Here is a 15,480-nt window from a genome sequence, read left to right as displayed (position 1 = left end):
TCAATTACAAATTGCTGACAAGGTGGCACTATACCCCAGTGGTGCTCCACAAGTCCTTTCCACTAACATCACCACTATGTTGGCGCGGATGCGGAGAACGAGTGACACATGCTCATGCTTGGTGGTATTGTCCCCTTATCCGCCCTTATTAGCTAACCCTCCTATACTGGGTTAAAGAGATCCAAGGTTTTGAGACTCCTAATGATCTATGGGTTATTCTTCTGCACTGTACAAGCCAACCAGCAGGATCGTATAAAAAAAATCTATAACGCCACATTTGCTTAATGCGGCTAAAGCCCTTATTCCATGCTATTGGAAACAATCAACCATACCCACATTATGCCAATGGCTTCTGGAGGTTGATCACATATATTACATGGAGGATCTCACACACTCCCTAAGAAATAAAGCAGCGGATCTGTCAAAGAAGATATGGTCCTGCTGGTTTGCTTTCAAATACACATCCGCCTATGCGGAAATCATGTCTCAATCAATGTAATATATTGTTTGCTATCCTGTTATGTACATGGATTTGAATGATGCAGGCGATCCCCCCTCCCCTTCCCCCCATTCTCTCCCCCACCCCCCCTCTTACACCATCTCTTCCCTCATCTTTTCTTTTTCTAGATTTCCCACTTTCCTTATTCCTGACTTATACTGGAGCAACCTAAAGTACATATCTATATTACAAAGGCCACTGATTGATACAATGTCACGAGACCTACTTACTGTGTTGTTTGCATTTACTTGTACTGTGTATTTTGTTCCTTAAAAAAACTTATTAAACAAAAAAATAAATACAATGCTGAAGAAAACTGTTTGTGGTAATGATTATAATATTTTTGTCTAATCACAGTATTTTTTATATTAATGTGTTTAAAATGCTATCATTGAAGTTTGTTTGTTTTTCAGAGTTATCAAATGGAAAGCAATAATAAGGTGATCCTCTCTGGCCGACCTGGAAGCATCTCTGATGTGTTAATGTTGGATGATGACAATGGGAACGTTGTCATTGCTGGGTTTAAACAAGATGACCCTATTGTCAACAATCTGGGACTTAAGGAAGGTATACAGAGGACATTGTATGGAACCAGTAATACAATGATGATTAAAACAATTAAAAGCTTCACATCAATGCAAACTACATCACTGGCCCAATTATCATTAGTAAAAAGCAGAGTTGATGGTAGTAATTGACAGTAACCTGTAGTAAGATAGCAGATGTTAGTTTGCTGTTGGTTCCTTGGGATTACTATACTGTGGGGATTAGATTTAAAATAGTGTTACTAAGTACATTTTTCTTAAATCAAAACGGGCTTCTAACCCTAAATTAAAGATAAAGCAAACACTTACTCAATTGAGCCTTGCTTAGTTCAGGTTGTCCATTTTTTCTAGTAAAGTTTCCTTTTGGAATGGCAGTAGTCCATGGGTTGGTCCATGGGTTTAAAGGATAAGTTCACCTTTCATAACATTTTACAAATGGACTGCCCCCCCCCCGCCCCCCTGCTGTGACAGCTAGGGGGTCCCCCCTGCTGTCTGTCAAAATAAAAAAAACGGCTGCGTCACTCATTCACAGTGATCTGTGAATGGAAAACTAAAACTACCAGGGTGCTGATACACTGACAGATCAGCAGGAGACCTTTTTTTTACCTGCAAAAAAGTTACATTTATTATTTTTTGTCAAAAGGTGAACATATCCTTTAAGAAACCTTCCCAACCAAATCTCTTAAGGATTATCAGTGAATACCAACCCCAAAACATGTTTTGTAAACAACATGATGTAAAGAACTACATTTCTGTACTTACCTACTATCGAGCGGCAGTTATCTTTTTTTCATATCTATAGATGCCACGTGGCTATTTCATTTCTTGCTTTTTTTGCTTTTTTCTCTTTTCTTTTATCTACTCTCCTGTTTTTCTTGCTTCCTCTCTTTTCTTATATTGGCTTTCTACCCTAATTGGGTTCACTTTGGGGCAGCAGAAAAGTCGATTTGGTGATAATGATAATAATACTTTAATTTGTGTATGGCTAGCTTGGTCGCCTTTGATCTGTATGGGTACATGTTGAATTTTTTTTTTATATAATTTGAGTTGTTTGGATTATTCTATATTAGGCTTAGGCAATACTGTTCTTTATAATCACACTGATAGACCTGAAATGTGCTGGCTTATTGTCTGATTTATATCTATGACCTATATTTCTATCTATAATGTTTTACCTTAATAAAAAGCTTTAAATAAACAATTGATTTGAAAAAAATAGTTTTTTTTTTTACCTCATGGACTTGCTGGCTTCATCTTAAAGTGGTTCTAAAGCTAGAAGTTTTTTTTTAATCTTAATGCATTCTATCTGTGTGCAGCAGCCCCCTAATACCTACCTGAGCCCCATCTCGATCCAGCGAAGTTGCACGAGAGACTCGGCTGTTTGGGACTCTCCTTCCTAATTAGCTGAGACACACAGGGGGGTGCCATTGGCTCCGACTGCTGTCAAAGCCAAATGAGACAATGAGGAGAGGGAGGGGGTGGGGTCAAGCCACGGCCCAGTGTCTGAATAGACACACAGAGAGGTGGCTCTGTTCTGGTCCCCCATAGCAAGCTGCTTGCTGTGGGGGCACTCAGCAGGAGGGAGAGGCCAGGAGCGCTTGCGAGGGACCCGAGAAGAGGAGGATCTGGCCTGCTCTGCACAGAGCAGGTAAGCATAACATTTTTAAATAATAAAAAACAAGACTAGTATAACGTTAAAATTTTATATTATCAGTCTCCTAATGCTTCACTTATTTACTAACAGGCATATCAGTATGGATGTCACGCCACTTCCTCAAACTCAACCTACCCAAAACATAGCAACTATCAGTCTGTTGCCACATGCCAGGATATTAGGTGTAATTCTTAACTCTCCTTTCAGACCCACATCCAATCCTTGTTCGAATTTTCTCACCTCAACCTCCTTAGCATCTCCAGAATATGCCCCTTCCTAACCAATGACACCACAAAGGTTCTAATTCACTCCCTGGTTCTCTTGTCTCAACTATTGCAACTCCCTCCTCTTTGGCTTACCTTTACTTAGGCTATCCTCCTTCAGTCCATCATAAACACTGCTGCCAGACTCATCTACCTTACCAACAGTTTGGTGCCTGCTACCCCTCTCTTTCAATCCCTCCACTGGCTTCTGTTCATCCAGCAAATAAAATGCTAAATTCTAACAACTTACAAAGCCATTCACAACTCCTTGCCTTGAGCTACATCCCTAACCTTGTTTCAAAATATCAACCAAACTATTCTCTTCACTTCTCCCAGGACCTCCTGCTCTCTAGCTTCCCCCCTGTTCACCTACAGGACTCCTCCAGAGTCTATCCCATCGTCTGGTACTCCTAACCCTTGTCTGTCTGCCTATCTCCTACTCTATCCACCTTTAGACGGTCCTTGAAAACCCATCACTTTAGACATTCCTATCCTGCATATATACCTAACAACTGAACTTTTTTCTCCATCAGCTTATCCCCCACAGTTATTGCATTTTGTATCAATTGACCCTCCCTTTTAGATTGCAAGCTTTAATGAGCAGGGCCCCATGATCCCTCTTGTTCTGAATCATATTGTAACTCCTGTATAGTATTAACAATTATTATTTAGGAGCTGTGGAGCTACAAACACTTTATTAGACTAGTTTGTACTAACATCTCCTAAACTGATATGGGTCTGTTCTCCTAGTAAGACAATCATGCTATTGTACACAAACTGACTTGCAGTTTGCTATACTGAATTTTAGAGAGTGCACCTCTTTGATATCTCAGAGACATTTGTATTGTTTTTCTGCTAATGTTTAAACGTTTGTAACTTTTTCCAGGTGATGAGCTTTTTGGAGCAACCATTTTTTTTGATAATCTACACAAGGCAGAAGTGCTTAATATCCTGAAAGCTGCAGAACCTTACAAAGCTGGTCTACAACTGCATACAAAAAGTGATTTCTCACTCCCTCAATCCAGCCCATACACTATGAGAACAGAAAATGTGGTAAGGTCATCCACCTTTTTCAGTACCATATAATTGTTATGCCTAACTGAACAATTAATGTGTATTTTACCTTTTTTTATAGGCAATTAAACCTACAGCATATGATGATCTTTTCAACAATAAGATACGTCGATACCTTAAAGGTTCAGTTTCTATGCAAGATTTGTCCAAGACAGGCACACGTGGTGGACAGTTTAAATCCACAACACCAAGCTACAAATTGAATTCATATAGTTCATCATCAGATAATTTGTCTGAGGCTCCATCTTCAGGACTCTCCACTCCTGAAATACTTGGAGAAATCAGTACACCACACATCAGTATGAAAGGTTCCCCAAGTAAAGGAGATCGATCACAAATTCAGATGCCATCTGTTAATATTTCAGGTAAACAAAACAATGCACCAAACTTAGATATAGGTTTAAAAACACCTTCAGTTAACATTTCACAAAAACAGAATCTTGATGTTGATGTAAATCTCCCCAGTGTGAAGTTTCCTAAAGCAGAAATAGATGGAAAAATAAAGGCTCCAGATGTGGAACTAACAGCACCAACTGTATCAGGCAAAGTGAAAAACCCTGAGGTAGAGGTAGCTGAACCAAATGTTAAAGGGCCAAAGTTTAAAGTACCTTCACTTAACCTTTTTCATTCTAAAAAATCAGTTCAAGAGGCTCCAGAATATGAAGCTAATATGCCAAATGTTCAAGTTCCTGATGTTAATATGGCTCTCCCAAAAATAGACATACAAGCTCCAAAGTTTAAAGGTGCAAAAGAAGACATTACAAGTCCAAAACTGAAAGGGTCGGAAGTAAATGTTGATTTACCAAAAGCTAGTATAGGCTCAATCAAATCTGACATAGAGGGCCCCAAATTAAAGGGACCACAATTTAATGTGGACCTTCCAAAAATTGGCGTGAAAGGTGCTAAGTTACCTGATGCAAATATAAGCTCACCAAAGCTGCAAAGTACAGCAGTAAATGTTGGCCTTCCAAAAGCTGATATACACGTTCCTAAACAGAAAGGTCCAGAAGTGAATATTGACCTTCCTAAAGCAGGCATCAACATGGTAAGAGGTCCAGATGTCAATGTGGATCTTCCTGATCTAGATGTAAACAGCCCACAACTGAAAGGACCAGAAATAAATGCAGATTTACCTAAAATTGGAGTTAAAAGTACAGACTTTTCTGGTATGAATGTTAACTTACCAAATCCTAAAATACCAAAATTGAGAGGTGTGGATGGGAATATTGATCTTCCTAAAACTGATATCCATGTTCCAAAAGGTGCAGATGTAAATATTTCTGACATTAGAATTCCAAATGTAAATGTCGGTTTTCCCAAGAGTAAAACACAAATGCCAAAATTTACGGGTCCAGATGTGACTGTTGACTTACCTCAAGCTGACTTAAAAACTCCAAAGATTAAAAGTCCAAATGTGACTGTTGATCTTCCTAAAACTGATCTTCAAATGCCAAAGATCAAAGGTCCAAATATGAACATTGACCTTCCAAAAGCAGATATCAACATTGCACAACTGAAAACGCCAGACGTAAATATAGACCTCCCCAAAGTAGGCATAAGCAAGGGAAAGTTAAAGAGTCCAGAAGTAAAAGCAGATTTACCAAAATTAGATTTGAATACTCCAAAACTAAAAGGCCCAGAGGTTAACGTTGACTTTCCAAAGGCTAATATAAAAACTCCCAAACTAAAAGGACCAGATGTTAATCTTGATTTACCTAAATTAGATTTAAAGGCTCCGAAACTGAAAGGCCCAGAAGTCAGTGTTGACCTCCCAAAAGCTAATATAAATATTCCAAAACTGAATGGTCCAGAAGTCAATGTTGATCTTCCAAAAGCTGATATAAATATTCCAAAACTGAACAGCCCAGATGTTAATGTTGATCTGCCTAAAGGTGGAATAAAAATGCCAACACTTAAATCTCAAGATGTGAACCTTGAAGTTCCAAAAGCAGATATAAAGCCAAAGTTTAAAATGCCTTCATTTAACTTGTTTGGGAGCAAAAAAGGATTTCCAGATGCTGAGCTCAATCTAAAAGCTCCACATGTTAAAACTGGAACACTAGATTTAAAGGGGCCCAAACTGGATGTAAATACACCTAGCATGAATGTGTCAGGTCCAAAACTAAAGGGGGATATTTCAAGTCCAGAGGCCAACATTGAGCTTCCAGAAGCAGATGTGAAGGGTCCCAAACTTAAAATGCCTTCTTTCAACATCAATACTCCAAAAATGAAAATGCCCTCTTTCCAGATGTCAGGGCCAAACATTAATGCCCCTGATGTAAATGCTGATGCTTCTTTGTCTGCTCCAAAATTAGATGTCAATGCACCTCAGATAAACATAAAAGGTCCTGAAACAGATCTAAGTGCCCCAAAGTTTAAAAAACCATCATTGAATTTTCCTTCATTTCAGATGAAAGGCTCAAGTGTAAAAAGCCCTAACATAGATATTGATCCATCTTTAAAAAGTCCAGAAGTAGAAATGAATGCACCTGAAATGAATGTTAAAAGTCCAGAAACAAATCTAAATGCCCCCAAAATAAAGCTGCCATCACTTCAGATGCCATCTTTCCAAATGTCAGGTCCCAAGATCCAAACTTCAGATGCATCTGTAAAAGCTCCAGAATTAGATATACAAGCACCTGAAATTAACGTTAAAGGTCCAGATGCAAATGTAAATGTTCCAAAATTTAAAATGCCCTCATTCCATTTTCCATCTTTCCAAATGTCTAGTCCAAAGGTTGCAACTCCAGACATAGATGTTGATGGGTCTCTAAAATCTGGACACTTTGATGTAAATGCACCCAAAGTTAATGTTAATGTTCCAGAAACTCAGATAAAAACACCAAAAATGAATATTGAAAGCAATGAGTTAGAAGTGGGTGGTTCCTTAAATGCCCCAAAAGTGAATGTTGATGGTCCTAATTTTGATGCAAAGATAAATGCACCCAAATTTAAAATGCCCTCATTCCAGATGCCATCTTTCCAAATGTCAGGTTCCAAGGTCCAAACTCCAGATATTGATGCATCTGTAAAAGCTCCAGATTTCGATATAAAAGCACCCGGAATTGATGTCAAAGGTCCAGATGCAAATGTAAATGTTCCAAAATTTAAAATGCCCTCATTTAAGATTCCATCTTTGCAAATGTCTAGCCCAAAGGTTGCAACTCCAGATATAGATGTTGATGGGTCTCTAAAATCTGCACACCCTGATTTAAAGGCACCCAAAGTTAATGTTAATGTTCCAGAAGCTCAGATAAAAACACCAAAAGTTAATGTTGAAAGCAAGGAGTTAGGACTTGGTGGTTCTTTAAATACCCCAAAAGTGAATGTTGACGGTCCTAACTTTGATATTCCAGCCCCAGATGCAAAGATAAATGCACCCAAATTTAAAATGCCTTCATTTCAGCTACCTTCTTTTCAAACATCTGTTCCAAAGGTCCAAATTCCTGAGGTTGATGCATCTGTAAAGGGTCCTCAAGTAGATATTAATGCTCCTCAAATTAATGTTAAAGACCCAAGCATAAATGTAAATACCCCTAAATTTAAATTACCAGAATTTCAAATGCCTTCCTTCCACATGCCTGGTTCAAAGGTTGAAGCTCCAAATATAGACGTTAATGGATCCTTCAAAACTCCAGAAGTGGATGTAAATCTACCTAGCCCTGATGTTAAAGGTCCAGATGTACAGTTTAAAGCATCAAAGTTAAAAATGCCATCTTTTCAAGTGACAGGTCCAAATGTCCAGACTCCAGATTTAGAAGTAGATGGATCTTTGAATCCCCCAAAAGTTGATTTAAATGCTCCACAGTTAAACATGAAAGGAACTGATATAAATGCAGGGAGCAATGTCAAAAATCCAAACATTACAATACCTCAAAGTTCTCTAGGAAACAAAGATGTAAAGATAGGAGCACCGAGTGTAGAAGTCAAAGAATCCAAATTCAAATTGCCATCTTTGCGTATATTTCACCCTAAGGGTAACATACCAGATGCTGATTTAGGCTTTAATTCTGCAAATATGGATGCCCCTTATATTCCAAAAGTACAAGGCAGTGCTACATTACCTAATATGAATGTTAGTGCACCCAATGTCAGTCTTAAGACTTCAGATAAAAAGATGACTATGCCAAAATTTAAAATGCCAACCTTTGGAAAATCTCGTTCAGAGGACTTTGATTTTAAACTTAAAGCACCTGATGCATCATTGCCAAAAGCTAGCATGGAAGTGCAAAGCCCAGAGATGAATACAAGTTTGCCAAGTATTAGTGTAAAAGCTCCAAAATTTAAAACTCCAGAGGCGGATTTGAAAGTTCGGGTTCCAGAGCTGGAAAGTGCAATCAATGTACCAAGTGTTCAAGCAAAAGCTCCAAAGTTAACAATAGAAAACACAGAAGGAAATATCTCATTACCTTCTGCTAATGTATCTGATCCTGGAATTGAAATACCTAACAGTAAAATGAAAGCACCAGGTTTGAAGATTTCCACACCTCAAATAAGTGTACCTGACTTCACAATGGAACCAACCTCTGCTAATATCAGAGCACCGAAAATAAAAGCCCCAAATGTCAATATTTCTGGTCCAAAGCTGACACATGATGGATTAGATGGTATGGATATAGATGCAGTTTACCCATCTATAAATGTTAATGAGCCAAAGTGGAAGAAACCATTCCCAGGTCAAACGGAAGGCCCTACTATAGATACTAGCATTCCACAAATGAGAAATGACCTTAAAATATCAGCACCAAACATGCAAAGTTATCAAAATGATTCCACCTTGGATATACATTTACCATCTGTACAAGTAAATCCTCCAAAGTCGAAAAAACCTTTCTCTGGGCAAACAGAGGAACCAGGTGAAGATATAAATATTGACGTGCCTCCTGCTAACATAGATGTAGACCTTACTTCACCACTAAAAAAGGACAACTTTCAGTCAAAGTTTTCCTCCATCTTTTCTGAAAATATGTTCTCTATTCCTGATGTCTCCTTTGACATCTCTCCCACAAATCTAGGCAAATCATAAGTTTTCTTAAATATTTATATTGTCCAATGTAATGTAAAATGTAAAAAGCAACTGCATTAGTTAGTCAAGTACAGACTAATGATAAAGTTGATGTTACTAATACTTTAAAAAAAAAAAAACATTCATTGGATAGTAAGGGAAATTTTAGGTAAAACATCATAGGTTATTATGCTTGAAAATGTAAGTGTTTCACAATGTCATGTTTGTATCTCTCTCTATACTTTGTTGACATATATATAAATATAAATATTTTGAAAACAATGAAAATATACAATTGTAAGGTAGTTGCTTTCTTCTGTATTTTTATACTATTACTGAAGTAGGTCATAAATCAGTAGTCAGCTACTTGGCCTAAAAGCCAGTTGAACGAATTGGTCATAATAACATCACCAATAGTGTCGTTAATTGGACAATATAAATGTGTGGTCATCTGTGTCATCCAAGCATTGTCAATCATTATTGATCAGGGCAGAGAAATATTTAATCAAATAGGTGATTGTTATATGATGATTGTTCAATGGAGTGGTATATTTTCTCACTTGAAGCAGAAAGACCACAAAGTGGTCAGGGACCTTACATTAAAATAGATTGTCACCCTTTTTGTAATTTTGCCACAGTTCCAAGGCGGTCCTTCCTTTAATGAGTATTCCAATACTGAACCATCTTTGTGATATCAGAACTTTTACACCAATCTTATGGTAACAGAGCAGGAATAGGAAACCTGCAGAATGTATAAAATATATGTATTTCATTAAAGCCGATGCAGCCACTAAATTTATACCTCAGTCTAGTTAATGCAGCATTAGTGACCAAAAGGACAGAGAGGCTCTCACACAATTTAACACAGAAACCCCAAAATAGATATTTCTGATGGAAAGATTACAGCACTCCTGTAATATTTGCCTTAGAAACATTTTTCATAGTGTGGCTATTTTAGTCCAGGGAAATCTTACAAACACCTATTGTCCAGTTTCATTTAATAATTTATTCCAGTTGAAGAAAGAAGATTTCTAATTGGATACTATGGTTTGCTGCACAATAAACATAATACACATTTGACTTTTTTAGTTTCCTAACCAACATGACTATCATAACAATATTTTGAATTACTTTCTGTTTAAAGGACCTGTCCCTAATTTGTTTTGAAAAAAGATGCTTTTGTGGCTCAGAAATGTTAAGCTATATTTAAGTCACTTAATAAACTGCTTTTATTATATTATGTTTCATGTTATGTATCATTCTCTTGGATACATATCAAATGTAAAATGTTTCTTTGAAATATAAATGTATCACTAGAAAACCAAATGTACCATATTTTGTAATTTTGTACTATATATTGTAACTTCATAAATAGTATATTTACTTTCTCTAAGAAGAGATGTATGTCTTGTGTCAACACATACATTGGCATGTGTTATGATAATATTACTAATAAATTTATTTTCTTCACTTTGTGTCACCATTGTGCATTGAAGTACAAAAAAGGAAAGGTATAAAAAGGAGCCAATCAAAGTCTCCTGTCATTATTGTGACATTGTATGAAAATACCTGACTGCTCACTATGTAGAACACATGCACTCTTTGAGATTGATTTACTTAATGTAAATCAATCTATACACTGGGGGGAGAACCTCTGGGGGAATCTAGGATGGAAAAGGACCTTGGCATCCTAGCAGATGATAGGCTCAGCAATGGCATGCAATGCCAAGCTGCTGCTAACAAAGCAAACAGAATATTGGCATGCATTAAAAGGGGGATCAACTCCAGAGATAAAACGATAATTCTCCCACTCTACAAGACTCTGGTCCGGCCACACCTAGAGTATGCTGTCCAGTTCTGGGCACCAGTCCTCAGGAAGGATGTACTGGAAATGGAGCGAGTACAAAGAAGGGCAAAAAATAAAGGGTCTGGAGGATCCTAGTTATGAAGAAAGGTTGCGAGCACTGAACGTATTCTCTCTGGAGAAGAGACGCTTGAGACAGAATATGATTTCAATATACAAATACCGTACTGGTGACCCTACAATAGAAATAAAACTTTTTCGCAGAAGAGAGTTTAACAAGACTCGTGGCCACTCATTAAAATTAGAAGAAAAGAGGTTTAACCTTAAACTACGTAGAGGGTTCTTTACTGTAAGAGCGGCAAGGATGTGGAATTCCCTTTCACAGATGGTGGTCTCAGCGGGGAGCATCGATAGCTTCAAGAAACTATTAGATAATCACCTGAATGACCGCAACATACAGGGATATACAATGTAATACTGACATATAATCACACACATAGGTTGGACTTGATGGACTTGTGTCTTTTTTCAACCTCACCTACTATGTAACTATGTTAACACAAATAGGCTTTTCATTTTTTTGCACAAGAACTTGTACTTTGCAAGCAAATTATCATCACCTCAGTAAATGTTGTGAAACTCACTTTTCAAAAAATAACCAATGATATGTAGAGAAATAAGTTGCACATGATTGGATGATGGAAGTCAGCAGAATTTCAACTCACTGAGCTCTGGAGAAAATTCCCTTGCAAAGTGAACAGCCTATTTGTAGTTAGAAAAATAACATTTGTCTTATAAATCAAACCCATAATGTTTGGGTTAGCTATTTTTCACTTTACATGGGAATCTATATTTTGTAATTTACCTATAGGATAGTAAATGAAGTGAAGCTCTACTGACTTTCATCACCCAATCATGTGCAAACAAAATACTGTTTGTTTACTTTCCTTGCACCTGATTGAGTATTCTTTTGCAAAGTGGTTTTTCACCACATTCACAAAACAAAGGGGTAATTTCTTTGTAAAATGAACACCCTATTTGCCTTTAGTAAATCAGGTTCAATTAATCGCTTTTAACCCCCACTAGCGGCCGAATAAAGGGTTAAATGCGCCCATGTAGCACCGCTGCCAAGGCGCTTTGCAGGTGCTTCCACAGCGGTGCCCATTCATTTCAATGGGCAGGAGCAGTGGAGGAGTAGTGTATACACATTTTAACGTTGCTTCTGCCCTGCAACGGTATGGAAACGGATGGGGGCCATCTTCCCCTCACTCGTCTCCATACCCAGCAAGGAAGAGGATCTGATCGCCCCTGCCGCTGCCGATGGCTCCGGTAAGCGGCGGAGGGCACTGGAGCATGGCGGGAGGGGGGCTCCTCTCCCGCCGCTGATAAAAGTGATCTCGTGGCAAATCCGCCGCAGAGACCACCATTATCGGAAACCGCACTGCCGGCCGAAGAAAAGGATACTGGAGTTATGGCAGCTAGCTGCTGCCATAACACTGATATTCCTCTTCAAAGTTGGGATGTATATCGGCGTGCGCGGTCCGGAAGTGGTTAAACTTCTGTTAGAAGGGAAGCAATGATTTTAATAATGTTTTAAAGTGGTATAAACCCAAAAGCAAACATTTATAATATTGGAGCCTACATAGGCGTGTGCACGGGGTGTGCTGGGTGTGGTGGGCACACCCTAATCACCCCCTATTAGTGTAGTTGCATGCTGGCTGTCTCCCGAGTTCTCCTGTGAAATGCTGCAAGAGCGTGTATGGCGCTTTCACATTGAGCAGATCGCCAGGCTAAGAACCACTAAGTGCGTTAAACTGTCATGTAATGTCACTGTTTGCAGAGACCAGCTGTCAAAACTTGGTGGTGATGTCAGGGTGGGCGGTACCAAACAGCTATCATACACCAGCCAATGGGATAGGGGCTAGGCTGGCCACTTCATGTATGTGGCTCCGCCCCTTTCTATCAGCTGTCATACACTAGCCAAGGGGATAGGGGCTGGGCGGGCTGCTTCGTGTATGTGGCTCCACCCCTTTCTTAAGCAGCTCAATCATTGGCTGGTGGTTGATAGCTGATAGAAAGGGGGCAGAGCCACATACACAGAGCTGCCCGCCCAGCTCCTATCCCATTGGCTGGTGTATGATAGCTGTTCGGTCCCACCCACCCCCGACATCACCGCCAAGTTTTGACAGCTGGTCTCTGCAAGCAGTGACATTACATGACAGTTTAAGGCACTTAGTGGCTCTTACAAGCCTGGTGATCTGCTCAATGTGAAACTCTCCCTCTCCTCTATCAGTGCCAATCAATGTCAGATGTCAGTACCAATCAATGCCAACCAATGCCACCTATCAGAGCCACCTGTCAGTGCCAACCAATATCACCTATCAGGGCCACCTGCCAGTGCCAACCAATGCCACCTATCAGGGCCACCTGTCAGTGCCAATCACTGCCAACCAATGCCACCTGTCAGTGCCAATCAGTGCTACTTGTCAGTGCTGCCAATCAGTGCCAACCAATGCAATCTATCATTGCCACCTATCAGTGCCAATCAGTGCCCATCAGCGCTGCCTATCAATGTTGCCTATCAGTGCCAACCAATCAGTGCCCATGAGTGCTGCCAATCAGTGCACTGAGTGTAGGGATGGGGAGATGAACTCCACAAACAGGCACAGTGTCCATGGGGGGGGGGGGCGGCCTGGTGAAATGCTGAAATCTGTTGATGTTTATTAATGCAACATGCCAATCTTTAGTATAATAGGTAATCACCACACTACTATTTACAATAACCTACTTGAGGTAAAATAAAAAAGTATCAGTAAAAGGCTTGCTGCTAAGCACTGTTCGTTTTCCCACACCACGAAAAAAAAAAAGTGTAGCGCTAACTTACTAATCAACAACTTTAACAATGATGAACCCTCTAATGTATGGAAAGCTCAATAAACTTCAATATTACCACAGTAGCAGTCTCTGTGATATGTAACGTCATATATAATACACATCAGACTGAAAAAAAGACATTAAAAATTCAGCTTAGCAGGGATGGTGGAAACCCCGGCTATAGAAATTTGCCATACAGATTAACTTCAAGTGCAGTGATATGTGATTTCACATGTAATACACATCAACATAAGATTAAGACATAAACATTTTTTTAAAACTTAGCAGGGATGGTAGAAACCCCTCTACAGATAATTGCAATACAAATTAACTTCAAGTGCAGCAACTTTTTAGTTAGGAGGTTCACACCATTATAGCACTTTGGAATTTTTCTTTTTTAGATTGTTACATTAAATTCTATGTGTTTTAGTTACTATTATAATGTGAATTTTTGCACTTGAAGTTAATTTTCCACCACCCTTGCTAAGTCCATATCTTTATGGACCCTGCTTTGTTCACTGGTGCACAGTCATGTTGGAACAGGAAGCGGCCATCCACAAACTGTTCCCACAAAGTTGGGAGCATGAAATTGTCTTGGTATTCTGACACCTTAAGAGTTCCCTTCACTGGAACTAAGGGGCCAAGCCCAACCCCTGAAAAACTCCCCACACCATAATCCCCCCTCCACCAAATGATTTGGACCAGTGTGCAAAGCAAGGCCCATAAAGACAAGGATGAGTGAGTTTGGGGTGGAGGAACTTTGACTGGCCTTCACATTAGTGTGGAGACTTCGAGCCAGGCCTTCTCATCCAACATCAGTGTCTGACCTCACAAATGCGCTTCTGGAAGAATGGTCAAACATTCCCATAGACACACTCCTAAACCTTGTGGACAGCCTTCCCAGAAGAGTTGAAGCTGTTATAGCTGCAAAGGGTGGGCCAACTCAATATTGAACCATACGGACTAAGACTGGAATGCCATTAAAGTTCATGTGCATGTAAAGGCAGGCGTCCCAATATTTTTGGTAATATAGTGTAAATATATATATATATATATATATATACATACACACACACATAAGCTTTGGGGTGCACATCCTAATGCAAAAGGCTGCGCACGCCTATGGCAGCCTAGCAATACTTTTTTAGGCTTTCTTTCTTTTCATCTGGTCATCCAGCCAGGAAATCTGTTATTTTTAACAGGACAAGCTGTCCTGCAAATGTATCAGTTTAGAGTGTTGAGACAAACCAATTACCACTGACAAGGGTGCCGACAATGATCAGCTTTTATTAATTCATGTAAAATCTTTATCCCTAAAAATGTTGCTGTAACTGCTTGCACTGTGAATTAGACTTTGACTTCAATTTGTTAGTTGCAATAGCTACACTAATGCCCCAAACACACGGTCAGATTTTCCAACGGAAAATGCTCAATGGGAGCTTGTTGTCGGAAATTCTGACCGTGTGTAGGCTCCATTGGACATTTTCCATCGGAATTTCCGTCACACAAAATTTGAGATCTGGATCTCAAATTTTCCGACCACAAAATCCGTTCTTGTAAATTCCGATCGCGTGTACACAATTCCGACGCACAAAGTTCCACGCATACTCAGAATCAAGCAAAAGTGCCGCACTGGCTATTGAACTTAATTTTTCTCGGCTCGTCGTATGTGTTGTACGTCACAGCGGTCTTGGCGTTCGGAATTTCTGACAAGATTTGTGTGACAGTGTGTATGCAAGACAAGTTTGAGCCAACATCCATT

General features: G+C 39.3%; 1 protein-coding gene across 1 annotated transcript in view; it reads left to right on the top strand.

The window, feature by feature from the left end:
- LOC141140454 (uncharacterized) overlaps window positions 1-10,510 on the top strand; it is a 71,824-nt gene extending 61,314 nt beyond the window's left edge. Inside the window, exons 3-5 of the mRNA XM_073627661.1 lie at window positions 913-1,066; window positions 3,848-4,014; window positions 4,097-10,510. Of these exons, the coding sequence (XP_073483762.1) occupies window positions 913-1,066; window positions 3,848-4,014; window positions 4,097-9,061 (5,286 nt within the window). The 3' untranslated portion in view covers window positions 9,062-10,510. The remainder of the gene's footprint in view (window positions 1-912; window positions 1,067-3,847; window positions 4,015-4,096) is intronic.
- Window positions 10,511-15,480: the final 4,970 nt, after the last annotated feature.

The sequence above is a fragment of the Aquarana catesbeiana genome, linkage group LG04 (genome assembly GCF_042186555.1).
Source record: "Aquarana catesbeiana isolate 2022-GZ linkage group LG04, ASM4218655v1, whole genome shotgun sequence".
Taxonomy (NCBI): Eukaryota; Metazoa; Chordata; class Amphibia; order Anura; family Ranidae; genus Aquarana; species Aquarana catesbeiana.
The sequence above is the reverse complement of the archived record's forward strand: the minus strand, read 5'-3'. Positions and strand labels throughout refer to the sequence as shown.